The sequence below is a fragment of the Anser cygnoides genome, chromosome 2 (genome assembly GCF_040182565.1).
Source record: "Anser cygnoides isolate HZ-2024a breed goose chromosome 2, Taihu_goose_T2T_genome, whole genome shotgun sequence".
NCBI lineage: Eukaryota > Metazoa > Chordata > Aves > Anseriformes > Anatidae > Anser > Anser cygnoides.
Genome location: NC_089874.1, coordinates 18,242,408 through 18,265,961, shown reverse-complemented (window position 1 = coordinate 18,265,961; position 23,554 = coordinate 18,242,408). Strand labels below are relative to the sequence as shown.

Genomic DNA, 23,554 nt, shown 5'->3' with positions numbered 1-23,554 from the left:
CTGCTTGCTTGTGTGTTTTCTGCTTCAAGATGTTTAACTACATGCAAAATTACAGCCCAGTTATGGATTTATTGCAGCAAAAGTTCCTTTTGTTTCTCCCAAAGAGATACACTGTCCTCTTGCATCTCTCTGTCTATTTGCACAGCTTATGTGGAAATAGGCACATGCATTGCATGTCATGTGTTGCACGGTAGTAATAAGGCTCTGTTACTGGATTGTGTAGAAGTCCCATTGCTTTTTCCCCTCCATGTAATTCAGCTTCACCACCGTCATTACAGCTGGGTCTACAGTCTATTTGGCCTCTAGTAAATACTGACGGAAAGAACTCATTTGGAAGTGGATTGCTTTCCTGCGCAGGTCCAGGGTCCTAATGACAGTTTGAGAGTAGTCTGCAAAATATCCAGGTGTAAAACTGGCAAAATTTGCCTCCTGTCCTTCATCAGTGCAGCGCAGATTCTGTTGATCCATGTTGTTCATTGTGCTTTCCGGACGGTGAGCCTCCTACTCACGGCCTTAGGTACTGGGTTGTGATATTGGGACAAAGACCATGAAACTGTGATGGCTCTTGCAATGAAGTCTGACATGTTCATGTCTGAATCTTAAGGTTGCAGAACTAGTCATCTGTAGTGGCTGGGAAACTCCTGCCTTTGTGCTACGGACAAAGGAAAGGCTCCAGTGATAGCAGACACCTGCCTGAGAGAGGAGGAAGCTGCTTTATTACTGGCACCTGGGTGAGGACAGGCCGCTCTCTCACCCTCAGAGAGTGATCATTACACACAAGAGAAGCTGAAAGAAGTGCTAGATGAAGTGCACTCATGCCTGCACTTCCATCATTCAGATCTTGATTACGCTTACAGTTTGGGAGGGCATCATTTGCCCATTTCTTCCAGCCCCTCTTCAGGCCTGGCAATCAACAAATAATGCCAAGTGGTGCCTGCTTCACTTTCTGCACCTGCATCCCTGCCAGCAGACAGCCTGTGTGAACCAAACTAGTACCCATGAAGTAGGTGATGTTTGGGGAGTGGGTGCAGTCTGTTACCTGCAGTAAATCTTACTGTGAGAGTTCAGAAGATTCTTAGCTTGTCCCGTCAGTGTGATGTTTATTCATTCTAGTTTTCCATATTGGTGTAGCTGCCTCTTTCTCCTGTCAGTGGACTGCTCACTGTTTATTAAAGGTCTTGTCTGGGTAGAAAACATGTCTGCTTTTACTCGTGCCAAATGTCAAAATTAAGCGATTACCCTGATCTTGTTTGGAGTTGAGGTAAAAAGTGATTGTGTTTCAAACAACACACTTTCTCTGCTGTCTCAGTTTACCAAAGTATATGTTCAAGGGGAGTGAGATCGTATCAGGAGATTCAATTTGCTTAGTAGTCTTCTGTCGTATTGCACATTTTTGATTTAGTTTGTGAGCTCTGCTGTTACTTATCCAGTGTCCCTTTCCCCGATTTTCCCCCATGTCATGGAGCAAGTATAATTAATATAAATTGTAAATCTCATGTTTATTGCTGTATTCACTGAGTTTAGCAATGCCTTTTCTCTTGGATAGAAAACAGTCCAACTTGGGGGGAATGTTCTTGCAAATTTCTGTAAGACTACATAACTTTTTTATTTTTGATTAAAAGAGAGAAGAAATTTTAAAATAAACTTTATTGAAGTTTAATCCTGATAAAAAGAAGATTTGAAGTTTTGAAATGCTTCTTTATTTTTTACATTTTTTTTCCTGTAGAGTCCAAGAAAATTATTCTGGGTCAGGATGTATTTCGCATATTCCAGTGGTTCTGTAGCACTTTGCTCAACAGTGCGACCATCTCAGCCACGCTTTAGAGCACTGTCATTACTAAGCTAGATATGTTATCATCCTGAATGCCTTTTCTGCATCATTTTTGCCATATTATTTCATCATACACCCCTGGTTTTGTCCTATCCATAATGTTTATGTGGGTCATTTTTCTTTTTAAAGGCAAGTGCTAGAGTTTGACTGTCATATCCTTTATAAATATATACATATATATATTTTTTTTCTGTACTGCATAGCTCCAGTCCTGCATCTGATGTAGTCATGTGATCAAGTGGGGGATGTTACAATGAAAAAGTGCTTAATGGTATCAATTGTGGGATCAGACTATAAATTTTTAATTCTCAAATACAGATGTGTTTTACTAAAAAAAAAAAATAAATTAATCCTGTCCTGCTTTTCAAACATCCATGTGTTTGAGTTTGGAGGAATGGAAAGCTGGAATATTTTGGCTGAATTGCTGTTAAGATGGTTACAGATGCAAGATCTATTCTGTGTTTCCTTTCATCAAGAAATTGTATGTCTGTCTTTTCTAGGTTTGAACGTATTCATACAAAGAAAGGGAACTACAGTAAGTCACTAGTTTCAAACCAAGAAGAGGTAGATGATTTAGCTACCTTGGAGGTACTGGATGAGGTAAGAATGTCCTTTCTCATGTTTTCCTGAAGAAGTGTAATCAGGTACTAAAATACAGTGATGAGCTTAATGTTCAAGTTCATATATATTAACACATTTCAATTGTGTAAGTGTGCAATAGCATTTTACCAGTATATGACAAACATTTTAAATGAGATTTTTTGTGTCCAGAGTGGTTCCAACTCCATGCTAAAACCTCCACTGCAGTCAAAGCCACGGACTGAGCAGTGTAGTAGCACCATTTGATTTACTGGATCTGTATCACTGGATTTTATTCCAGCTAAATATGTAGTCTGCCATGATATGTTAACCTGGAATTGATCCAGGTCCAAGAACAAGCATGTTCTCATCTGTTGCTTGGACATCTAGAGTTGTCCTAGACTACCTTACTGTGGCTGGGTTCTCTCTGACTTATTTTGGTATGGAGATGCATTGATATCAATTTACGTCAGCTGAGGCTCTGACCTGTCAATGCTTTCTGTTGAACTTTTGACTCAGTGGTTGATAGGAATCTCACTGGTTTGTCAAAGGTCAGAAGTGACTCCACGATATGCAGGGAAGCATGCGTAAGGAAGGAGGGAAATCTGTTGTGTTTATAGCATAAGTTTCAAAACCCCAAACAAGAATCAGGCACAGCACATTATCTGCAGGTCATAGAGGCCATCAGTAGGTGTAAACAAGCTGTCATTTTTCCTTTACCAGGCTGTTCATAGGCTGGTGCATACTATAATTCACATCCTCTTATCTATAAGATTTCTCTGGTACATTGTATCTTTGTCAGTCCAGAATACTAAATGTGGCTCTTGAGCTGGTAAGTTACCTGAAGTGAACAGCCCATGGAACTTCTTCCATCATCCAAGAGCTTAGTAATAGTAGCTTAATGTTTAGGTAATGTAATTGAGCTAATCCAGACTTCATCTGCTTCACAAAGCTCAGTTTTAAGCATTTTTGTATTAGGTATAGTCATATGCTATCAATACTGCTTTTTGTCTTTGGCAATGAAGTGTATAAAAAGTCTAAGCAAAAGAGAAAACAAAACAAAACAAAAACAAAAAACAACAGACGAGCTGGAAGTGTATCCCATCTCCTCAGAGGTGAAACATTCTCAAGAAAGTCCTCTGCACAAGCTGATCCAGTTTATAACCTCTTTCATATATTAATGGCAGCTTCATAGAACTCCTCAAACTTCCCTTCCAGTTAAACAACCCCATCAAAAGGGCATAACAGGAGGCCTTTTAGAATTTTGGCTATAGTTGCAAGAAATAACTTTAAAAATGACAGAAATTGCACTGAAAAAAAAAAATAATAATCTGTTAATCTGTTAAATCTGGCCATGGCCAAAAGCAAGGTACCAAAGACAAAAAGGGAAGAGTTTTTCAAGTCAGTGGAAAACCAGGGTTTTGTTCTTATATTTTCCTGTGAAGGGAATGCAGCCTCTTCAGCTGCTAAGACTTCAGGTTTGAAGTGCATTAAGCATAACACAATACACAACACTGTGAATAGATGGAGGGAAAGCAATTCTTTTTGTAGTCCCCTGCTGCTTTTGGTTCTCTTCCAGAGGGAATAGGGTCTTAATATTTTCATATATAACTCAGTATAATCTCAAGGCTGGTTTGAATTTCTTCAGCCAGATGTATGTTCTGTTTTGATTGGAAATCTAACCAGGCACTTTACATGCCCAGCTATGTACGTAGAAGCTGTTTAGGGTAAGTTTGTCAAGGAAATAGTTATGCCAGTAGGGGGGCTTTATTTTTTTCTTGGATCAGAGAGAATTGTCTTTGCAGGAGCAAAGAACAATCACAGTAGAGACTGGTTGATAATATAGGAAGATACCTGTTTGCTTTTGTTAACAGCATCCAAACAGTTGAATAACTGTGTCCTATCCTAACTGAGAGTAACGTTAGAGCAGCTGTAATGGCAGTTATGAATTCAAGCATATGGCTTTTGCTTGATGAGTTACATGAAGCTGTAGTGTTAGAAATTAACATGGGATTGTCGCATGAAAACCTTTGATTAATTAAATTAAAGCACTACTTATTAACTAATTTTTCTACAGCCATTTGGGGATCTGTAAATGTGTATTGTTCAAAGGGAGACTGGACACAAATTATGAATGCCAGGGTGTTTGAAAGTATTACTCACTTCTGATCAAGATCATTTGTATTCCTTACCATTAATGCCTTCCCTCTCTTTTCTACTCACTCATTGTAACTATATAAATGTTTTGTACATTTTCCTAATATTCCTAATATTCTTTTTTTTTTTTTTTCCTGTGAGTCAATGTTCCTATTCTTTCTCCATCAGAATACAGTAACAGAGCAGTTGCAGAAGGGTTATGCCAAGGATCAAATCTACACATATGTTGGGGACATTCTCATCGCTGTCAATCCATTTCGGAACGTAGACATTTATTCTTCACAGGTGTGAAAATCTAGGTTTGGTTCTTTTTCACTAGCACTGATTTCCATTAAAGTATAAATGTTCATGTTAAATATAAAGTAAGACCATTCTTGAGATTTGCTTCAGTTTGCTCTGAAAAACAGAATTAGAATACAATAGTTCCTTCGACTGCATGTTGACACACATCCCTATCATGTTGAATTTCAGCACTGAAATGAGAAACTCAAAAAAAATTTATCTCAGGTATCTTTATGTCTATAGTGTAGATCATGTCTACATCATATCTTAGGTGCAGATAGCTACATCTGAGCAAGTCACACATTTTAATCACTGAATGTAAATGAGATTTTTAGGTCATTGTTCTTTTAATGACTTTCAACATTAATTCTAGGATGAAATAAATTCAACTCAAATTCATGAGATTTGTTGACTAGACCACCACTGAGTGTAAAAACTGCCATGGACAGTTAGTTTAGAAGTAGTATTTGTACAGATACGTGCATTAATATGGCTGAATCTTACCCCTTTTGTAGAAGAGAGCATTCCTCCTCCTCCAGTTCCTGTGGAGAACTTCTGTACCTAGGTAAATGGTTGGAGGTAGGAGCTGCGAACATTTCCTCCCAGGACAGCTAGGGAAGCCATAGCTATTTAATTGATCATACAGTTCATAAAGCAACACAGTAAAATTTTAACTTTTGTGAATTTGCCCCCCTGCTATACAAAGGGAACAGACATGAAATCTGGGTAACACAATAATTTGTAGTTATTAATTATCAGTTACTGCAGGTACAGGAACAATCTTCTCTTACGTTTAGCCATCAATATTATGCAGAAGAACAAAGAGGATGTAAGGTATAATTTCATTATAAATGAAATAAATAAGTAGGTGCTTTATATTTGGCAACACTAAATTTGTTCTAATAATTTGAGTTTCACAGCATAGGGCTGACATCATGCAAAATTGTACTTCATCTTTTTTAGTAGTTCTTATAGTTCTAAATACAGATTCATGGTATAGTGAGTGCAGTAACAACTCACTCAGGAAGCTTCACTGCTGGTAACCTCAGCATGGTGTCTACTAATTTGAGAATAGAACTAAACTCCGGTAAGTGCAAAAAGAGATGTTAATGGGACACAGTTAATGTTTTCATTTTTCTTACACTTAGCATTCCAAACTGTATATTGGAGCTAAACGGACTGCCAACCCTCCTCATATTTTTGCTGTTGCTGATATAGGTTATCAGTCCATGGTGACATACAACTCCGATCAGGTAAAGATGAGATGACTTACTTACATCCTTTGCTAGGCTGAGAGATACGTAATGCACTAAGACTCATGCTCTTGTTCTCTGCAGTGTATTGTAATTTCTGGAGAAAGTGGAGCCGGCAAGACACAAAGTGCCCATCTTCTAGTTCAGCAGCTCACTGTCCTGGGAAAGGTATGTTTCAAAGGGGATGCCTTGAAGGCTTTGATATCTTAGGCCTAATTGAATGACTGAACCTGGGGGCAATGCGCTGGTAGGGGGCCAAGACTGTAATACATTTTCCAAAAAGCTCCTGTAAGGCCAGATTGGAACCTGGTGCTGATCCATCTAGCCCTTTCTCTCTCCTGAAGTAGGTCACACAGAAACATTTCAGGGATTCTGCAAGGAAGCATTCCCTGCAGTGAGGGCCTGTCCTTGTTTAACTGTCTATCTTCAAATCACCCAAACTGCGTTACATAAAATGATCTAGCCTTTCACTTTCAACCACAACCAGTTTGCTGTCAGTGGGACAGTCATTCAGGGAAGTGACCACACTAATTGGACAAATAGAATGTCATTTTTGCATTTCCCAAGTGCAAAAGCAAGCAAAACAAAATGACCTATTGGTGTGATGCAATGCAGCAGTAGGCAGATGGCAGCAGCAGTAGACATTGATCCTAAAAGCAGACTAGCCATCTCAGAATGATGGACCACAGAAATAGATTAGCTCTATTGTCATTATGATCATACGTATATATATGATATATATATATATATATGATTCATATGATTGTGTTATCACTTCCAGCCAGACATTAGTTCAGCAGAATGCTGTATTGTGACAGGTTTCACGCTATATACCTGCCTTTTTTTTCCATACAATTTACATAGGAATGGCTGTGCTGACGATATGTCTACTTATTCACAAGTACAGTGGACAGCCAAGTATGTGTCAGCTTGTGAAAGTCTAGTGTGTCAAACGCTAGCTGTATATGTGGGATGGCACAGTCAATTTGAGAAGAAAGACTTCATCTACTGATTCCATTGCATTTTGATGCTTTTTTGAGTTAGCAGGACTATGTTTCTTAGAGACCCAGGCAAGGCAGGGTACCTATGCACCTGATGAGGAAAATTAATTGGTCAGTGTGATTGATGAAAACTCAAAGACTGTTTTTGTCCATACTAGGTGAAATCTTGTTCACTCTGAAATCATTTACATTCCTACTCCTATGAACCCCCTCAGTGGAGGTATGGCTACATGTTTAAATGGAGGTTTGTGCTTTGGTCACGCGCGAGCTAGCTTTAATGTCGTTTATACAGTTGCAGTTGGAGTGAAAATGAGGAGGACATGGTTCAACACTTACATAGGTATAATCTGTAGTTGCTAGCCTGTGCCACAACACCTTCACTACTTTTTTCATGTACGCTAATGAGTCAAGGTAACACAGGTGCGAGATGTGCCTAACCTTGTTACAGATACAGTTTGAGCTGTTCATTCACTGTAACAAAGCTGCAAGAAGATCAGATAGGTGGCTAAATAAATGACATACAGCACCCCTATTTGTTCATTCTTGTGCAGTAGTTTATGCCCAGGCTTGAAGTATTGAAGTAGCCTCCTTGAGATCATGTGCATGAATCTAGGCCTATGAGTAAGCATTGTTTTATATTCCGTTCGCTCAATGACACAGGAAAAAAAGGAAGAACTGCCTTCAGTCTTTCCTTTCTCAGGCCCATATGCAACAAACAGTCTGAAGTACACAAAAGTCACATTTCATGGTGCCATCTAGATGAGGAAGGAAGCATTTAAGAAGGAATGTATTTGAATGATTTTTTTTCATTTTAAGCAATATCTTTTCATATCTAGGCTAATAACAGGACTCTACAGGAGAAGATCCTCCAGGTGAATAACCTTGTAGAAGCATTTGGAAATGCAGGCACTATCATCAATGATAACTCCAGCAGATTTGGAAAATACTTGGAAATGAAATTCACTTGTGGTGGCACTGTAGTAGGAGCTCAGATTTCAGAGTACCTCCTTGAAAAATCCAGGGTTGTCCACCAGGCAGTGTAAGTATAAAAAGTGTATTTGACCTAATTGGGGTTTACAGAGAAGGCCTACAATACAGGAAATTGTTTCAGGACAAAACACAAAGAAGAATAAGGTACTGTGAGGTTTTCATTGTTGTTGTTTTGTGTATTTGTTTATATATATATATATATGTCTCTTTTATATATTTTTATATATATAAATGATATATGAATAACTTACAGATCTCTAAGTTAATTGAAAACTACTCCCAGTATTTTTTTCATTATTTCTTGGGTTATTTAAACAAATCCTGTAAAGATTCGTATGTCATATATAAACAGAATGTTAGAATATCTAAAGAATTAAAAGCTTTCTAGTGGTTCTGTTATACATTTCTTTGTGGAAGTTTGAAGTAAATGTTTAGTGTTGTACTAAGTACATGACTTCGATTTAATTCCTCTAAGTTTCTTCTTGTCTTGTAGATATTTTTTTGCAAACTGTTCGTTTTCTGTTTTGGAGCATCTAGTAGGATCTGGTTTATACAGGGTCATACACCAAATACAGTAGAGATCCAACTCTGTTGTGTGTGTGTATCTCATAATATAAAATAACAGAAAAATTAAATGGTCTCTGCATTGAATTAAAATCATTGAAATTTATTTTCTGTCCTAATATGTAGCACATTCAGGTAAAAAATATTTTGCCAACTCTATTTCTGTCATCATAACAATAGAAAAGACAGAGATTGAGACAAGGAATCTTGTCACTGTTGTAAATTTTTCTCCTTACTGATCTTTTCTCATTTTTACATTTTTTGTAGTTCTGCATGACCTTGTTGTCTGTTGTATATTGTGATATGAAGGACTTCTAAGTCCCACTGGCACTGTTTTAATAAATAATTTAAAGTTAGATGCAATTTTATGAAACGCTGTTTTCTTTCCCCAGCTGAACATAAAACTACTTTTTAACTACTAAGAAACTACTTTTTCAGAATAAAATTTGCTTTTCCCTAAAATACCTTTTTTTTTTTTCAAACTGTTATTTATTTATTTATTTATTTATTGTCACTGCCCATTGGTATTTATATTTAGCCACATGCTGAGACAGGAAGTCAGCAAACCATTTAGGTGCCTCAAATGCACTTTAGGTATGTGTGTAGTTATCTGAATTCACAGGAAAATGCCACTGAACATAGCATGAGAATCACTGTAGGAGGTTAATGCTTGAAGCACGAACTTCCAAGGGTGCCTGAAGTTGTTTGTGCTGAGCAGTGCTCTCCTCTTTGCTGAGCTGTCTGGGTGGCTAGTCCATACGGCCATGCCAGTGCAGAGAACTGGAATTCTGGTACCCGCATTGCACGGGCAGTCTGTTCTGCTCTTCTGGGAGAGCATAACTAAGAAACATGGAGGGAGATCTCGGAACGATTTTTTGCAGAAAAGCAGTGTTTAATTACCAAGGAAATGGAAGACCCAAACTCCAGACCCATTTCAAATCCAGAGATTTCGAACCTGTGTCTCCCACAAGAGAATACACAAACCATCAGGACACGCTGAGCTTTCACAGAATGTTCCAAGTGCGGCTCTGCAACCCAACGGTCAAGGCACGGGGAAGATACGAAGATCTGCTCATGCTCCTTGAATTGATTTTTTATTTTCCTACTGGTGACAGTCCACAGTAAAATACACAAAATAAGTTGGCACCAAACTCTGATTTAGGCACCTCTATGCAGGGAGCAGCACACTGGGCTCTGAATCCATGTCACAGAACCATGTAGTGATGCTCCTGAGACACAAGCCTCAGCTCTTGCAGAAGCCAGCAGTTTGAATACAATTCCTTTCCGCTCTTTCATAGTGAGTGATTTGGCCATCTCAGAGTTCAGTGGTGGCAGTGAATTTCCACGTAAGCATCCATTTCCTGCTCAGAATCTTGTCTGTGCAAATAAGCCTTCTGTCCCGGGTTTCGGCACCTAACTTATAGGCAAAGTGTTTCAAGTCATAAGGCTCTTTGCTGAATGTCTGCCTATGGGTTTTCTTGGTTCATGGCTAAAGGACTCAGCAAATATATTGGATTAAGTTAATCATGAGTCTACAGCTCTCCCTTGGTCAGAAAAAAAATATTTGAATATTTGTTAATGAAAGTTAAGCAGCCCATGTGATGTGGGTGGCTGAGCAACATGAATTTGGGTAATAAAAACTCTTTTAAAGTCTTCTGTCAATTTGTGTGAACCTTGCCTGTTACTAAAATAACATTTAACAATAGCATAATATATCATAAATAAATGTAACATAGTTAAATTACTAAACAAGTTTGTTCCTTCTATTGTTTCAGAGGAGAGAAAAATTTCCATATTTTTTATTATATTTATGCTGGTCTGGCAGAAAAGAAAAAACTGGCACATTACAAATTGCCAGAATATAGACCTCCCAGGTAATACAGTTTATTTTTACATAAATTGATTACTAAGAAGTGTGGTGGTGTTGAATTATTGTCCTCATTTAAATTCTAACTCTGTATATGTCAACTCTTCCAGATATCTGCAAAATGATCATTTCAGAATAGTGCAAGATTTTATGAACAATAGCTTTTATAAGTCTCAGTTCGAATTAATTGAACAGTGCTTCAAAGTCATAGGTTTTACACTGGAGGTGAGTGCTGATAACCCTTTTAAAATGAATTTTAATGACTTCTTTAAGAAGGAAAAGCTTACAAAAATAATTCAAATAATCATCCTTGTTATTTTCTTACTTTAGCAGTAGTGTGTTTACATTTAATGATAATACATGGTCAAATTACTGTTATATTGCTACATTTAAATTTTTAAGGTTTCAAGGCACTGATAAACTAATAAAATGGTGTTAGTCAACAAGACTTTGAAATCAGCTGAGTAATTGGGAAAAAAATCTTTTGCAAACTAAATGCATACAAAATGTTGTAACTGTTTATTAGCCTATCATTTTAGGGCTGTGAATATGAGTCTCATCCCTGCTTTAAGATGATGTCCGTGGTGAGAGTTCTAAAAATTCACTGAGTTTATCTGATTTTTGATGAATTCAATAAATTTTCACTACTCCAGGGGCAAAGTTGAGTGAAGTTTTTACATCCCTTTAGAGTGAATCTGATCACTGAACATTAACTGAAACCATTCTTTATCATCTCATATCATTGCTCTGCTGGCTACTAAACCCCTCTTATCAGGTTGTTTCTCATGTAATTGTAGTAAAAAACAGGCCTTTTTGTTTATAAAATAGGATGCAAGGGAAGGAAACCCCATTCTGCACCCTAGTTGTCTCCTCTTAGAAAAAACAGTGCATCATGGCTGTAGTTTACCACTGACTTTATTAATCACAAATAGGAGTATGATCTATACAATATCTGTGAAATATAGAACTAGTGCTGCAGAATGGATATATGTTTTAGTTTCTTTAAAAAAACATATGTTTTAAGGAGCTTTCCACAGAAGACTATTCATTTGAAAATTTCTATTTTCCTCAATGTGAGTATTTGAATAGCTAGCAGAACATATTTATTCATCTATTCTGTTCATCTATACTCCTTTTGCATTAACAAATGCAGTAACAGCAGAGTTCACAGTCTTTCTCCGCTATGTGTTTATTCACAACTGCACTTAGTAATATCACACATCCTTTCACACCTGTACTTCCAGTGTTCCAGAAGCAGCCTGGGAGGATATGCACCGTTCAGCACTGATAGCAGTTTTATCGCAACGCCAAAGACCTTGATAAGCCCTAATTAATGCCATGTAAAGCAGGAAGTTTGTTCTTGTTACAACTTCTTTTGTTCACTTTGATAGACTGAAACAATAGTGCTGATCATCCAGAAGAAGAGATCTTCTTTACATATTGAAGTTTCAGTCGCAGCTATGTCACTGGCTGCATTGTTCAGGTCTAGCATGCATCTTCACTTCATTAACTCAGTGAGCCACGATGAGCTTAGTCTGTAAAGAACCATCTACATGTAGATTCCCTACAATTTCCAATGTAGGTTGAGTAGAATAAGCAATCTGTGGTTACATTTGAGCCCTATCTACGACAGTCTGTCTCACATTCTCTGCAGGGTGAATTAGCCTGTCTGAGGCTATGTCTGCAAGAGTGAAGGAATACAGAAGTCTTTCTCTGTTGAGGTTTTGATATGGGACACAAGGAAACTGCAGGGAACCAGCTCTGGTGTCCGTGTAGATCACTCAAGAACTGCCAAGGGAGCATTACGTTGCCTGTTTCTGCATCAGGTAGCAGAGAATGATGCCAGCAGGGGAGGGATGATTGACTTGTTTCCAAATGGTGGCAAAGGTCTGATGAGTACTTGGACTGGGTTTGCATAAAGCTTCCTAACACTTCCAAGTAAACTCAGGGTGTCCACACCACCCTCTTTGTGGAGCGATGGCTATTGCCAGAAATCAGTGTGTGTGTGCAGGGACAATTTCATTTCATTGAGGAAAAAGATACTGTAAGACAGTGAGTTCCTTTTCTAAGTTCACTTCTTAGTAATGCAGCGTTAAGCTTTGACATTCATCCCAGTGCAGAGAAAGATCAATATATATGCATGTTCTGTGTTTCATTAGCAGAAAACATTGTATAAAATATCTTCTTCACTCCAACTAAAACCGAGACCTAAACAACACTTTATTTCTTTTAAATTTGTTTTTAACTGACTGACAGACTTTCATGGTAACTACTGTCATTACTTCCAGTCTTAAAACCAGACTGTTTTGTTTCAGGCTGCATGGCAAAATTAATAGAAAAGACTGGCTGAGATGAACAGTAATTTTGCTATATAAGATAGATCAAGCCAGACTTAAAACACACTGGAAAAGGGCACAGAAATGTCAGCAGCAATACATATTGTACGGTATAATGGCAGAAGTTAAGCTATCCATTTCGTTGCATTTCATGTGTCCCTAAGCTTAAAATGAAAACAATTGCTTAAAACCTACATAAACTGTGAGGCAATTATCCTGAGCATATTTTTTTAGAGTGAGATGGTCTAGTTTGTCTTGCTGTCACTGGAATAATTAATTTATTAACTGCTAGATTAACTTCTGAAAGTGCTGAAAACAAGATCAAGTCTTTAAGAGCAATTAGCAATTTTATCTGAGTAAATGATGCCTGATGTGGTACCAGCAAACTTTTGAATATTAAGAAAAATGCTGTGGAATTATGAAGAGCCCATCATTGTAACACACTAATCAAATTTACAAAAGTGCTTCTTGTAAAACTACTATAAAACTTATAAAATTGCTATTTATAAAATACACTATTACTGTGTGCCTCAGAATATATAGTATCACAGATTTCTAGATTAAAACCTAGTGTACTTTACAGGAACACCTCAGCATTTCTAAGCAGAAAGTACTCAGATCATCAAGTATACTGATAAATGTTCACAGTTCAGGTGAAAATTCACAGCTGAAAAATCACAGTTCAAATCTAAGTCAAACCTGCAATGAAAACATTCTTTCATTCATTGCAAATATGATTTTGTCCTATGTAATTTCTTAAAATTATTTACTGTATGTTTCACTTCATTGTCCAGACAAATATTAACCCTATTTCTAGGTAGAATCCCTATTCAGAAACTACTAAACCATTTGAAATCTATAGATGTTTAAATATGTTTAAATACAGTCCATACCAAAGTGCTATGGTGAGTACCCAGTTCCTAAGTGACATTCTGAGGTGTAAAGTGCTTTGCTAAATAGAGATGTGAGGCCTCATTCTTCTCCCATTGAAGCTCTTTTTCCAATGACATCGACAGGAGCTGTTGCTGACCTTTTATTTGGAGTACATTGCTTCTGTGATCCAAAAAACTTCAATACAGATTTTTTGATATTTTTGTTGATCTAGGTATTACATTTTTAGACAAGGCTGTGCCTGCAGACACAGTGAAGGCTATATATAAATACCCTCTGAATTTCTTCTGTGCAAGAGGATTATGTTTACCACTGTTTTGAGCTTCCCCTACTCCACGTCAATCCTGTTTTGTAGACAAGTGTAGAAGAGAGATTAGGCAACGGTTTATCTTGCCCTCTCTGGGTGTCTTATGCTTGAAAGACTATGCTGAGTACAGATCAGATAATAATTGCTAAAGAAAGTATTCCTGAAAGAAGGGGTCATGTTGTAGACAGCGATAGAAAGTAATTGTTCCACGTGCAGGAAACACATGGCAGAACAGCATGCCCATCACACAAACCAAAGTGACAAACTTGTCAGGATATTAAGCATTACGTCTTTTTTAATATACTTTTCAGGAACTTGGAAGTGTGTACAGTGTTCTGGCTGCCATTTTAAATGTGGGTAACATTGAATTTTCTGCAGTGGTATCTGAACATATGATTGACAAGAGCAACATTTCCAATCCAGTAGCCCTTGAGAACTGTGAGTTTTTCTTGATTTAACATTGTATTCCTTTAGCATTTTAGTAGCAAATGTTACTGTAAGAAAGTTATCAGTGAAGACTGTATTCACATGGAAATTTTGCAAGAATAATTAAAAGTTGAAGTTAGATTAATTCCAAGCCCACCTGAATTCAAGCGTTGAAAGAAAAATACCCAATTTATGCACCTTATTTGACTAACCAGTTTACTGGCATTCAGGAAACATGACTAATACTGCAGATGCTTGAAAAGAAAATCTTTGGAATTTTTCCAAGGTTATTTGAACGTTTGATGGAGAACATCATTAACATTTTGAATATCTTTTTTTGTTTTCAGTTTCTTTTTTAGATCCTCATTACTTGTTCCCTGCATGTACATGTTGAACTATAGCTTACTAGTTATTTGGAAGGGATATCTTACATTATAGGTTGCAAGGAAGCAGAGGAGGGGAAGAGGCAAAGATTCTCAAGGAAGTTCCTGCTCATTACAGCTGGGGTGTAAATGTAGTCTTAATGCTGTATTTTGCACATTTTCCCATCATAGAAAAATATTGTGCAACTGGGAAAGAAGCAACCCTTTTTTGGAGCAAAGACAGCTGCAGATTATAGGGATGGATTATAACTGAGAGGGCTATTCACACCTCACAGCTTTCATGCTCCTGACATAGTCACCTAGATTCCCTAGCATTTCTCCATAGACAGTTTGGAGAAGCAATCTCCTTGATGGAGCAATTTAGACCACCTAAAGGCCTCTGCTTTGTCCCATTTACTGGCTACAGTGGAAGGTAGGAAGGCTGGTGACTAAATTAGGTACTGACCATTGGTTGGTGTGAACACCCTTTTTTGTCATAGTTTAAGGCCTTATTTCATAAAACATTGTACTTGCAGCCTTGATTGCAAACATACATATTTTTTCTTCAGAAGTCTGCCTCTGAGCTGTGACCTTACTTCCCAGGTGCATCCTTGCTGTGTATTCAGGCGGATGAACTGCAAGAGGCACTTACCTCTCACTGCGTAGTAACTCGAGGAGAAACAATTATCCGTCCCAACACTGTGGAAAAAGCCACTGATGTCAGAGATGCCATGGCCAAAGCACTCTATGGGCGCCTCTTTAGCTGGATAGTCAATCGCATCAACACTCTTCTCAAACCCGATAAACATTTAAGGTAAAAGAAGTCTTTCCAGAATAAAGAGAGATTTTTCTGTGGGAGAAGTGTGGTCTACACTGGAGCGTTTAGTGTCCTCATCTACTTTTCTCTGCTACTTTTTTTATTTATGACAGCACTAAATACTTTTAATCCTATTTATGCTATGCAGTGACAATACAGTAGATACGGATAGCACAGGCATCTGGTGTTTTCCTGTTTAACTTTTACTCATTTAACCCTTTGTAAAGTATGTGTAATTGTATTGAAATTACATGCTAACTATTTTTTTCCCTTATACCATTTACTCCTAACAGTCAGGTTAACTCTTTCATTCATCTGTTGATTACATAGGTTAAACTCTGCTCTTATTTGCAGCCATGTTGTTGCTTATGTTGCAGTTTTTACGAGTGGTTATATATATATATATATGAGTAGTTTCTGAACACATTTACTGAGGTTAATGTCCATTCTGTTCTTACAGAGTGACATTTAAACACACAGACAAAAAAGATACTGGGAATGAGGATACGATACCTTTTGCAAATTAACTGAAGAAGAAATTATACAGCTTACATTGTAGATTCTGTAGGTCAGGACCCTCTCTGGCTGCTAATAGCAGTGAAAAGGCATGAATTTATAACTACTTCAAATGGAATATCAACAACAAATAGCTTTGCAAATCTGGATTTCCTGGATTTATTTATTTATTTATTTATTTATCTATTGGTAACATCAGATTAAAGCCAAGGCTACAATCCTAAAATCTGTCCAAGCTTTCAAATATTTGGTTACAGTAGAACAGCGCTAAACAGAATTTTAATCAGTAAATAAAAGAATTAAATGCATGATAGATGGGCAGCACTACGAATCTGTGTGCCTCTCTCATGTGCCTGTTACAGAGTCCTTTTCAAATTGAATACTTACCATGCTGGTGAGGAAGGTGAAAGTTTGACCTGAAATACTCACTATACAAGAACAAAAAAACAACAAACAAAACAAAACAAAACAAAAAAACAAGTCTGCTTTGTTGTTATGGTAGTAATATATTTTTTTTTGCTATCTTTTTGTAATTAACGCTGGAAAGGAACTGGAAAGACAAATTGCAATAGTCTGATCAACAGAAATGTAATTTCCAGACAGATAAAATAGTCACAAATATAGGTCAAAATGAGTAAATGTCTTTGGTCCCTCCACCATGAAACAATGAAATTCGTGAGATGCTATTCAATGCAATTCTCAAAGATGCTATTCAAAGATAGCATTCAAAGTGCTATTCATTAGTATCTTGAAGCTCCTTCTCCATATCCAATTTCCTACACTTTTTATGAAAAAAAAAGGAAAGTCATTACAGATAGCCCCTCCAAGGTAGCTATAGATAGAATGTGTTTTTTATTTTAGTTTAGCTTGGAAAAAATGCTAACGTCAACTATAGGTTGTTATTAAATTATATTGTTATCTTATGTTTCAGCAAGTAATTAGAGATATTAGAGGGTTGTTACAATTGCAGAAATGACTACATATTCCTCAAAATGTCTTAGTTAAAATTTCAAACTGAAGTTTTAATTAGTAGTAGTTTTCTGGAACTTAATTGGTAATTTAAATTCATGTCACATTCCAGTACTGAATACTAGAAGTAGTTACTAGATGCATAGAAGATCTAGCTATTCATTTTTCAGGCTTTCATGTTAAAATAAGCAGTTTTAATTGCTATGAATAAGAAATATGAAGAAATATTATCTAATGTCATCAATCTTTCATTTCAAGGTGCTATTGAGTAATGCCTGCTATATTACAACAGAAACAAAAAGAACTGCATGTTGTTTCTGTACCAAGTCAGCTTTTTACAACAGATTATTAACTAGCAAATATTAGTTTAAAAATAAATTGTAAATCTTCCATATACTTATCAGTTGACTTGGTCATTACGTATTTCAGTATATCTGGTCTGCAAATACAGATATCTTTAAATTTATGTGCATTTATTGTATTTCAGATAAAAATGAATTGTTATTTTAAGAAAAATATGGCTTAGCAAAAACTATCCTGTTCAACTGCTGTATAGGTTTGTCCTATTATGCACTTTCATGAAACTATAATGAAGATAGTCACTATAAAATAGTTAAGGTACAACAATAAAAAGTTTATTTAATCTTTGCAGTGGAAATGATGATGGTTTGAACATTGGAATTCTTGATATCTTTGGCTTTGAGAATTTCAAAAAAAATTCTTTTGAACAACTCTGTATCAACATTGCCAATGAACAAATTCAGTTCTACTTCAATCAACATGTCTTTGCCTGGGAACAGGTATGTCTTGAATATTTTGATAAAGCTTCAGTATTGCTGAACATATAAAAGCTTGTCTCAGGAAATTACACTGTTCCTTCTCCATAGTAGGTCATAAATTGCAGATTATCACAAATGTTTTCCGAGTATGCATTATGTGAAGCACTGTTGGATTGCTATTTGCAAGTAAAATGCCTGCAAAAAATACATTAAACTTGAAATGTACAGTATCTAAGCAACATAACACAGTGATAATCAGACTGATGCAAATGCAGTGTTGTTTTTCTGAGGAATAACATGGGTGATGTAGTGTATGGTTCCACAGTAAAAACATAAATGAGTGGTAACATAATTTTTAAATGCAATGTTCATAATAGCTTACTAATAAGCTTAATGAACACTGAAATTCCATTAATAAAAACTGAAAGTATCACACTTAATTTGTTCTTGTTCAGGAACTAGATCATCTAAGCTAAATCATGATGGATTTAATCTAAATAATTTGATGTGAAACAGAGAAAAGGAACAGAATTTTAACTATAATAGTTTATGAAATTGAAAAGGACAGTGGAAAAAAAAAAGATTATCTCAACTTTCTAAATAATTCCGTAAAAATAATTTTAAAATCATTATTCAATATTGTTATTTGAAGAAATTACATGTCTGGGGAAAAAATAACGATCTCGGTAAAAACAGATACATATCAGAATGCTGAACAGTCAAAAACAGAACAGTCAACATTCACATTTTAGGTGAAATAATACTTTATCTGTTTTATTGAAATTACTGATTTTGTAATCCATAGAGCAAACTGCTCCTGAATACTAATTTTTAGTAGAAAAAGAGTATTTTGTCAGTTTTAAGCACTGCTTTTTTTAAGGATGAGACAGGTAGAAGTTTGGAATGTGTATGCAGGTATGTACATGTGTGTGCTGTTAGTCTAGAGGACTGAAGAGGATTTGATTTTAATTGGTCACTGTTTTTTTTCCTGATTTGACTTGTTTCAGGAAATGCTGTCTTGCACTCTTAGATCTTGTAGTTATTTTATAGATTTGGGGGAGATTTCTCGGTCACAAGTCTTTTCTTGTCTTTAATAAGATCTAAGAGAAAAATTAGCCTAGTTACTTAGGTGTCTTCTTTCCAAAGTGCATTAGTTCACAAAAAAAAAAAAAAAAAAAAGAGCTCTGGGCTACTGCTGTTTCTAACAGCTTGAAATTGAAATAGCACAGACTGATGAACAGTTCATCCCAGCTAAATCCAGGCACTGACCAGGTCCCATGGATTTGCATATTTCCACTTTGCTCATAAATTCCCCGACTTGATCGTCTTCCACCATGGGTACATGCTTTCTCCAGCCTTTCCCTCTGGTCTCAGGAAACTGGAATTGCTAAAGGCAAGAAAAGCAAAGATTGTTAGAAAAAAAGAAAAAAAAAAAAAAAGAGGCAACAAAGGCATCGAGTATCTCTGTCTGTTTCATGTCATCTGACAATAGGTCCCTGCCCCATTCAGCAGCAGGCCCCCATTGTCCCTACTGTTATTTTACCTCTAAAATACCTGCGGTAGGAAGCCTTTCTTGCTCTCCTTTGCTTCGTTTACCAGACTCAACTGTAGGTAGACCTTGGCTTTCCCTCTATGCTCTAATACTGTCTTAGTATCACTCCTCTTTTTTAATCAGACATGGGTCCAGTTCAGTGTAGTCTGCCTTGATTTGTTTCTAGGTATACTTATACAGAAAATTTTGGCCAAATATATTAATTAAGAGGTTTGTGGTTTTGCCATTTAGTAGGTACAGGTTGTTCTCCTGCAGACACCCTGCTACAGATAGGTCAGAGTGGTTATTTTGCTACTGAGGAGACTGGGGGAAAAATGAACTGATTTTGACAACATATGGTTTACCCATTTCTCCTTGTAGGAAATATGTATGACAATAGACATACCTCATGGAAGGGGAAGATGATCTTTATTTACAAAATCACTGTGTCATTTGGACCCACCTGCACTCATTCTCTCATAGATTTCATTGGCTCACATCCTCACACCCACATAGAAAACACCAAAATATGTGTGTTTTAAAGTGGTCTGGCCTGGATCATTTGTGAGCCACAGAGACAATAAAGGACACAACTGGAAAGTCTTCATCATGTCTCTTGAGTTCTTCTTGCTGAAACAATTTTTGGACAGATCTTTTACACCCTTTATGAGTCAGTAGTTGTTATGGGGCTGTCCTTTGCCTCAGAACCTTTCTTCCACTTCTATAAGACAGGTCATTATCTGATTTTGCTTGTTTGTTATATATGCAACTTTATGACTACAGTCTGTTTTCTTGGTGGGCTTGTAGGAAAAGAAAAGGCATATGTAACTTCATAATACTGGCTTGTAGCAGCCTCCCAAGACATTACTACAGCAGTGTAGAAAGAGATGTTTAGATTATGTTCGTGCAACTACAGGTGTAAATCCCCACTGCTTCAGACCCAGGAAATGACAAATGTGTTATTATTCTTCATTACAACCCAATGGCACAGGATGATTTGCAGTATGATTCATAGTTATTATAAGACATCACTTTTCAGTTGTCTATAGCATGGTTGTTCCAGTTTTACATCACAAAGAAAGTCTTTGAGAATGCAGATGCTTTCAGAATCTTTTCTGTTCATTGTAATGCTTCTTCTGTGTTAGCACTAGTAATGTACTTTAATTGCGAGTACAGACCATACCTGCAGACAAATCAGAGAAAGCTATTTGCAGGAAACTTTAAAAAAAAAAAATCCTAAATTTTCTATATATGAAAAAAAAAATCAAAATCATATGACTGAAATTAAAAGTTCAGCAGATAATTGCTTTTGCTAATGGTATGAAGTATCACTTTTTTAAAAGCCAACCAATAGGACCACCCCCTCCTTTCATTAACGTGTCTGCCTGACTTAACACACATGTAAGAGTTTTTACACACATGTAAGGGTTCGTGTTTTTAATTTTAAAGACGGGTGTTGTATTTTGGAGGTGTGATGCCAGCAGTTACCAAGACCTTTGCAATGACTTTTCCTTAGCCCAATCTGAATGTCATGCAGATGAAGCTATCTTATCACTGGGGACCCAGGCTAGTATCTCCCCATAATCCTGTGCAATGCCAGATAGATATGTCAGATTGTTCCATGTTTTCTCAGAAATCTCTAACATGACATTGCATTGCACTCTGTAGATCTACCCAAGGAAGACTGGGGAATTTCATTTCTTTCCCACTTCCCTTAAGTAAAACGTATAGGTACCTTTTTTCTTCATTTCTTGCTCTTTTTTGCTCAGTTCAGTTCCATACCACATGCAAATAGATGAAGTATATCTGGTGATAAGTCAAGGCCTAAATCAACTGATCATAACCTAGTTCTCAATAAACCCATGTCAAGCTAGTTTCATAACTAAGGAAGGTGAATCGTTTTTTTGGCAAGGTAAGCAATGAAAGCCAATACTAAATGAACTCATGAGACTAAATTGTACTTTCAGTGTTGCAGGTAACATGTTTTAACGTTGTCAAGGGGTTCTTTCCTGTATCTGAATCTGAAAAGTGATCACAGCTTTGCTTTCCTCAGAGGTGTGGCCTACTAAAATATAGCCTCAGCAGTGACAGGAATAGTATTTTAGAATGTGATCAAAAATCCTGAGCTTTGTTGTTCAGGAAATTCCCCAGGCAACCTCTCTGAAGAGCTTCATTACCATACAAAGATGCCCGTTTATATGGGCAAATTACAGAGAGCAGTCACCCACGACCCTTCAGGACGGAGCACCCTCACTGCAGTTGTCTCAAAAGAATGAATGAATGTCATATGTCTTACATAACACGTTTACTGGAGTGATATAAGTGGCCCAAAAAATGATGTGGACAAGAAAACAATTAGACATACCAAAATATACTGGATTGTACCATTCCCATTCACTGAAGAGAGAAAAATTGGTCTTACTGCTCGTGTATCATCTCTGTGTTAGTCTTTGATGCATTGATACAGTAAATGAGAGCAGTCTGGGTAATGTGTAAGGAAGAACAGCCTCTGGTTTCCCCAAGGAAGAGTTTATTTTTTCCATGGACTTCTGATTATAGGAGGTTTTCTCCTTTAGCTTTTGTTTGTTTTACCTTTAACTTTTTTGCACCAAGTGATGTTGAAAAAAGTTCTACAGGAATGAAAGTTACAAAGAGAATTGCTCAGTATTCAAAAATCCATTATACTAAATGTTTCTCATAGCATGTAATGTCACTGTTATACTCCTGATGTGGTTTTGCTAGTTTTCAATAATCTTTTCCAACTTTTTGGTGTATACCATATATGTCAAAGATGAGGTGAACAGGCAGAAAAAGTAGGTTCACAAAGGGATGATTCTGATTATTGTAATAAAATTTCATGCAGAATATAAATACTTTCCTACTGTGCCCACACTTTTCCAGTCCAAAACTATATATGGCCCCACATCAATATTTGCAGAACCAATGCAGAATAATAGAAAATGTTTTGTGGTTACAGGGGATACCCAGGGCTGCTCTTTAAAATTCCTTGTTACTGAAAATATAGAATAGTATTTCTTTCTCTTCTAAAGGACCTCAAAAGTCAGTGTTTGTGTAAATGGTATTGCAACACCACTGAGGCTACACTTGTTGCCTCTTGTGGGGTGTTCAGGCTGTCAGTAGTCACAGGGTCTGCCTCTGCACAAGGCTAATTGTGTAGTGGCAACTGGAATGATTGCTCCTATTCTGTGATGGAAAATAATAATCTAGAATTTGGACTCATGGATGAATATGCAGATTAGAATGAGATAAAATATTTAATTTGCCTATTTAATATTTAAATTTTATAATGATTTTGAATCTGTTTGGGTGGAAATCCAAACCTTATGTGAAAACATCATATAATTTTCTTGAATCAAAAGGAATAATTGCATTTCATAATGAATTTTCCCTTATCATGCACATCTAAGGAACTAAGAGGATGAGGTATAAGCCATTCAGCAGCACCCCTCTCAGACCAACCTTTTTAACTCCTTGGTTCCAGATTTAACAAAGCACATAAGCTCCATCTCTAGGTTCCCAATTCACCTTTGACTTCCTAAACAAAAGTTGGAGCTAAAATACTTTGTTGGATCTCAGCCTGGTTCAGGGGTACAACTAATACCATGTTGTCAGAGATTGCCCAGCTTTCATCGTGTGCTTTTTCATGAACAGAGATCGAGTCTGCCTAGAGACTTCCAAGGGACACTGCTTATGTAGCAGCAGGAGGCTCAGGGTATCTACTACAGCAGAGTATCTGTGTGCCAGAAGTCAAAATTAAAGGCATTTTTTCTTTATTGTTGAGTACATATTTGTATTTAAGAATAAAATAGGTTAGGCCTGAATACAATCTCCTTTCCCTGATTTAAGAAGAAGGCTGAGTATAGCCTAAACTAGATTAGATTCCCTGTAGGCAATGGAGAAAAACAGGTAGATCTGTCTCCACTGACTGGGGAGGTAATGTGGGCTCTCAAATTAGTCACTTCTTTTATGTGTATATTGTTAAGTGGAATGAATGCTGGCATGAGCTTTTGTTAGGTTAATAGTAAGCAAAGGACAACTTTTGTGCCTTCAGTCCTGTCCTTCATGGTGTTTCTCT

The 23,554-nt window shown here is 36.8% G+C and overlaps 1 protein-coding gene across 1 annotated transcript in view; it reads left to right on the top strand.

Annotated features, from left to right (window-relative positions):
* The window catches only part of MYO3A (myosin IIIA), a 131,610-nt gene that overhangs the window by 67,962 nt on the left and 40,094 nt on the right, over positions 1 to 23,554 (top strand). Inside the window, 10 exon segments of the mRNA XM_048048503.2 lie at positions 2,332 to 2,431; positions 4,736 to 4,852; positions 5,998 to 6,102; positions 6,187 to 6,270; positions 7,940 to 8,142; positions 10,433 to 10,531; positions 10,635 to 10,749; positions 14,370 to 14,496; positions 15,450 to 15,660; positions 17,801 to 17,948. Of these exon segments, the coding sequence (XP_047904460.2) occupies positions 2,332 to 2,431; positions 4,736 to 4,852; positions 5,998 to 6,102; positions 6,187 to 6,270; positions 7,940 to 8,142; positions 10,433 to 10,531; positions 10,635 to 10,749; positions 14,370 to 14,496; positions 15,450 to 15,660; positions 17,801 to 17,948 (1,309 nt within the window).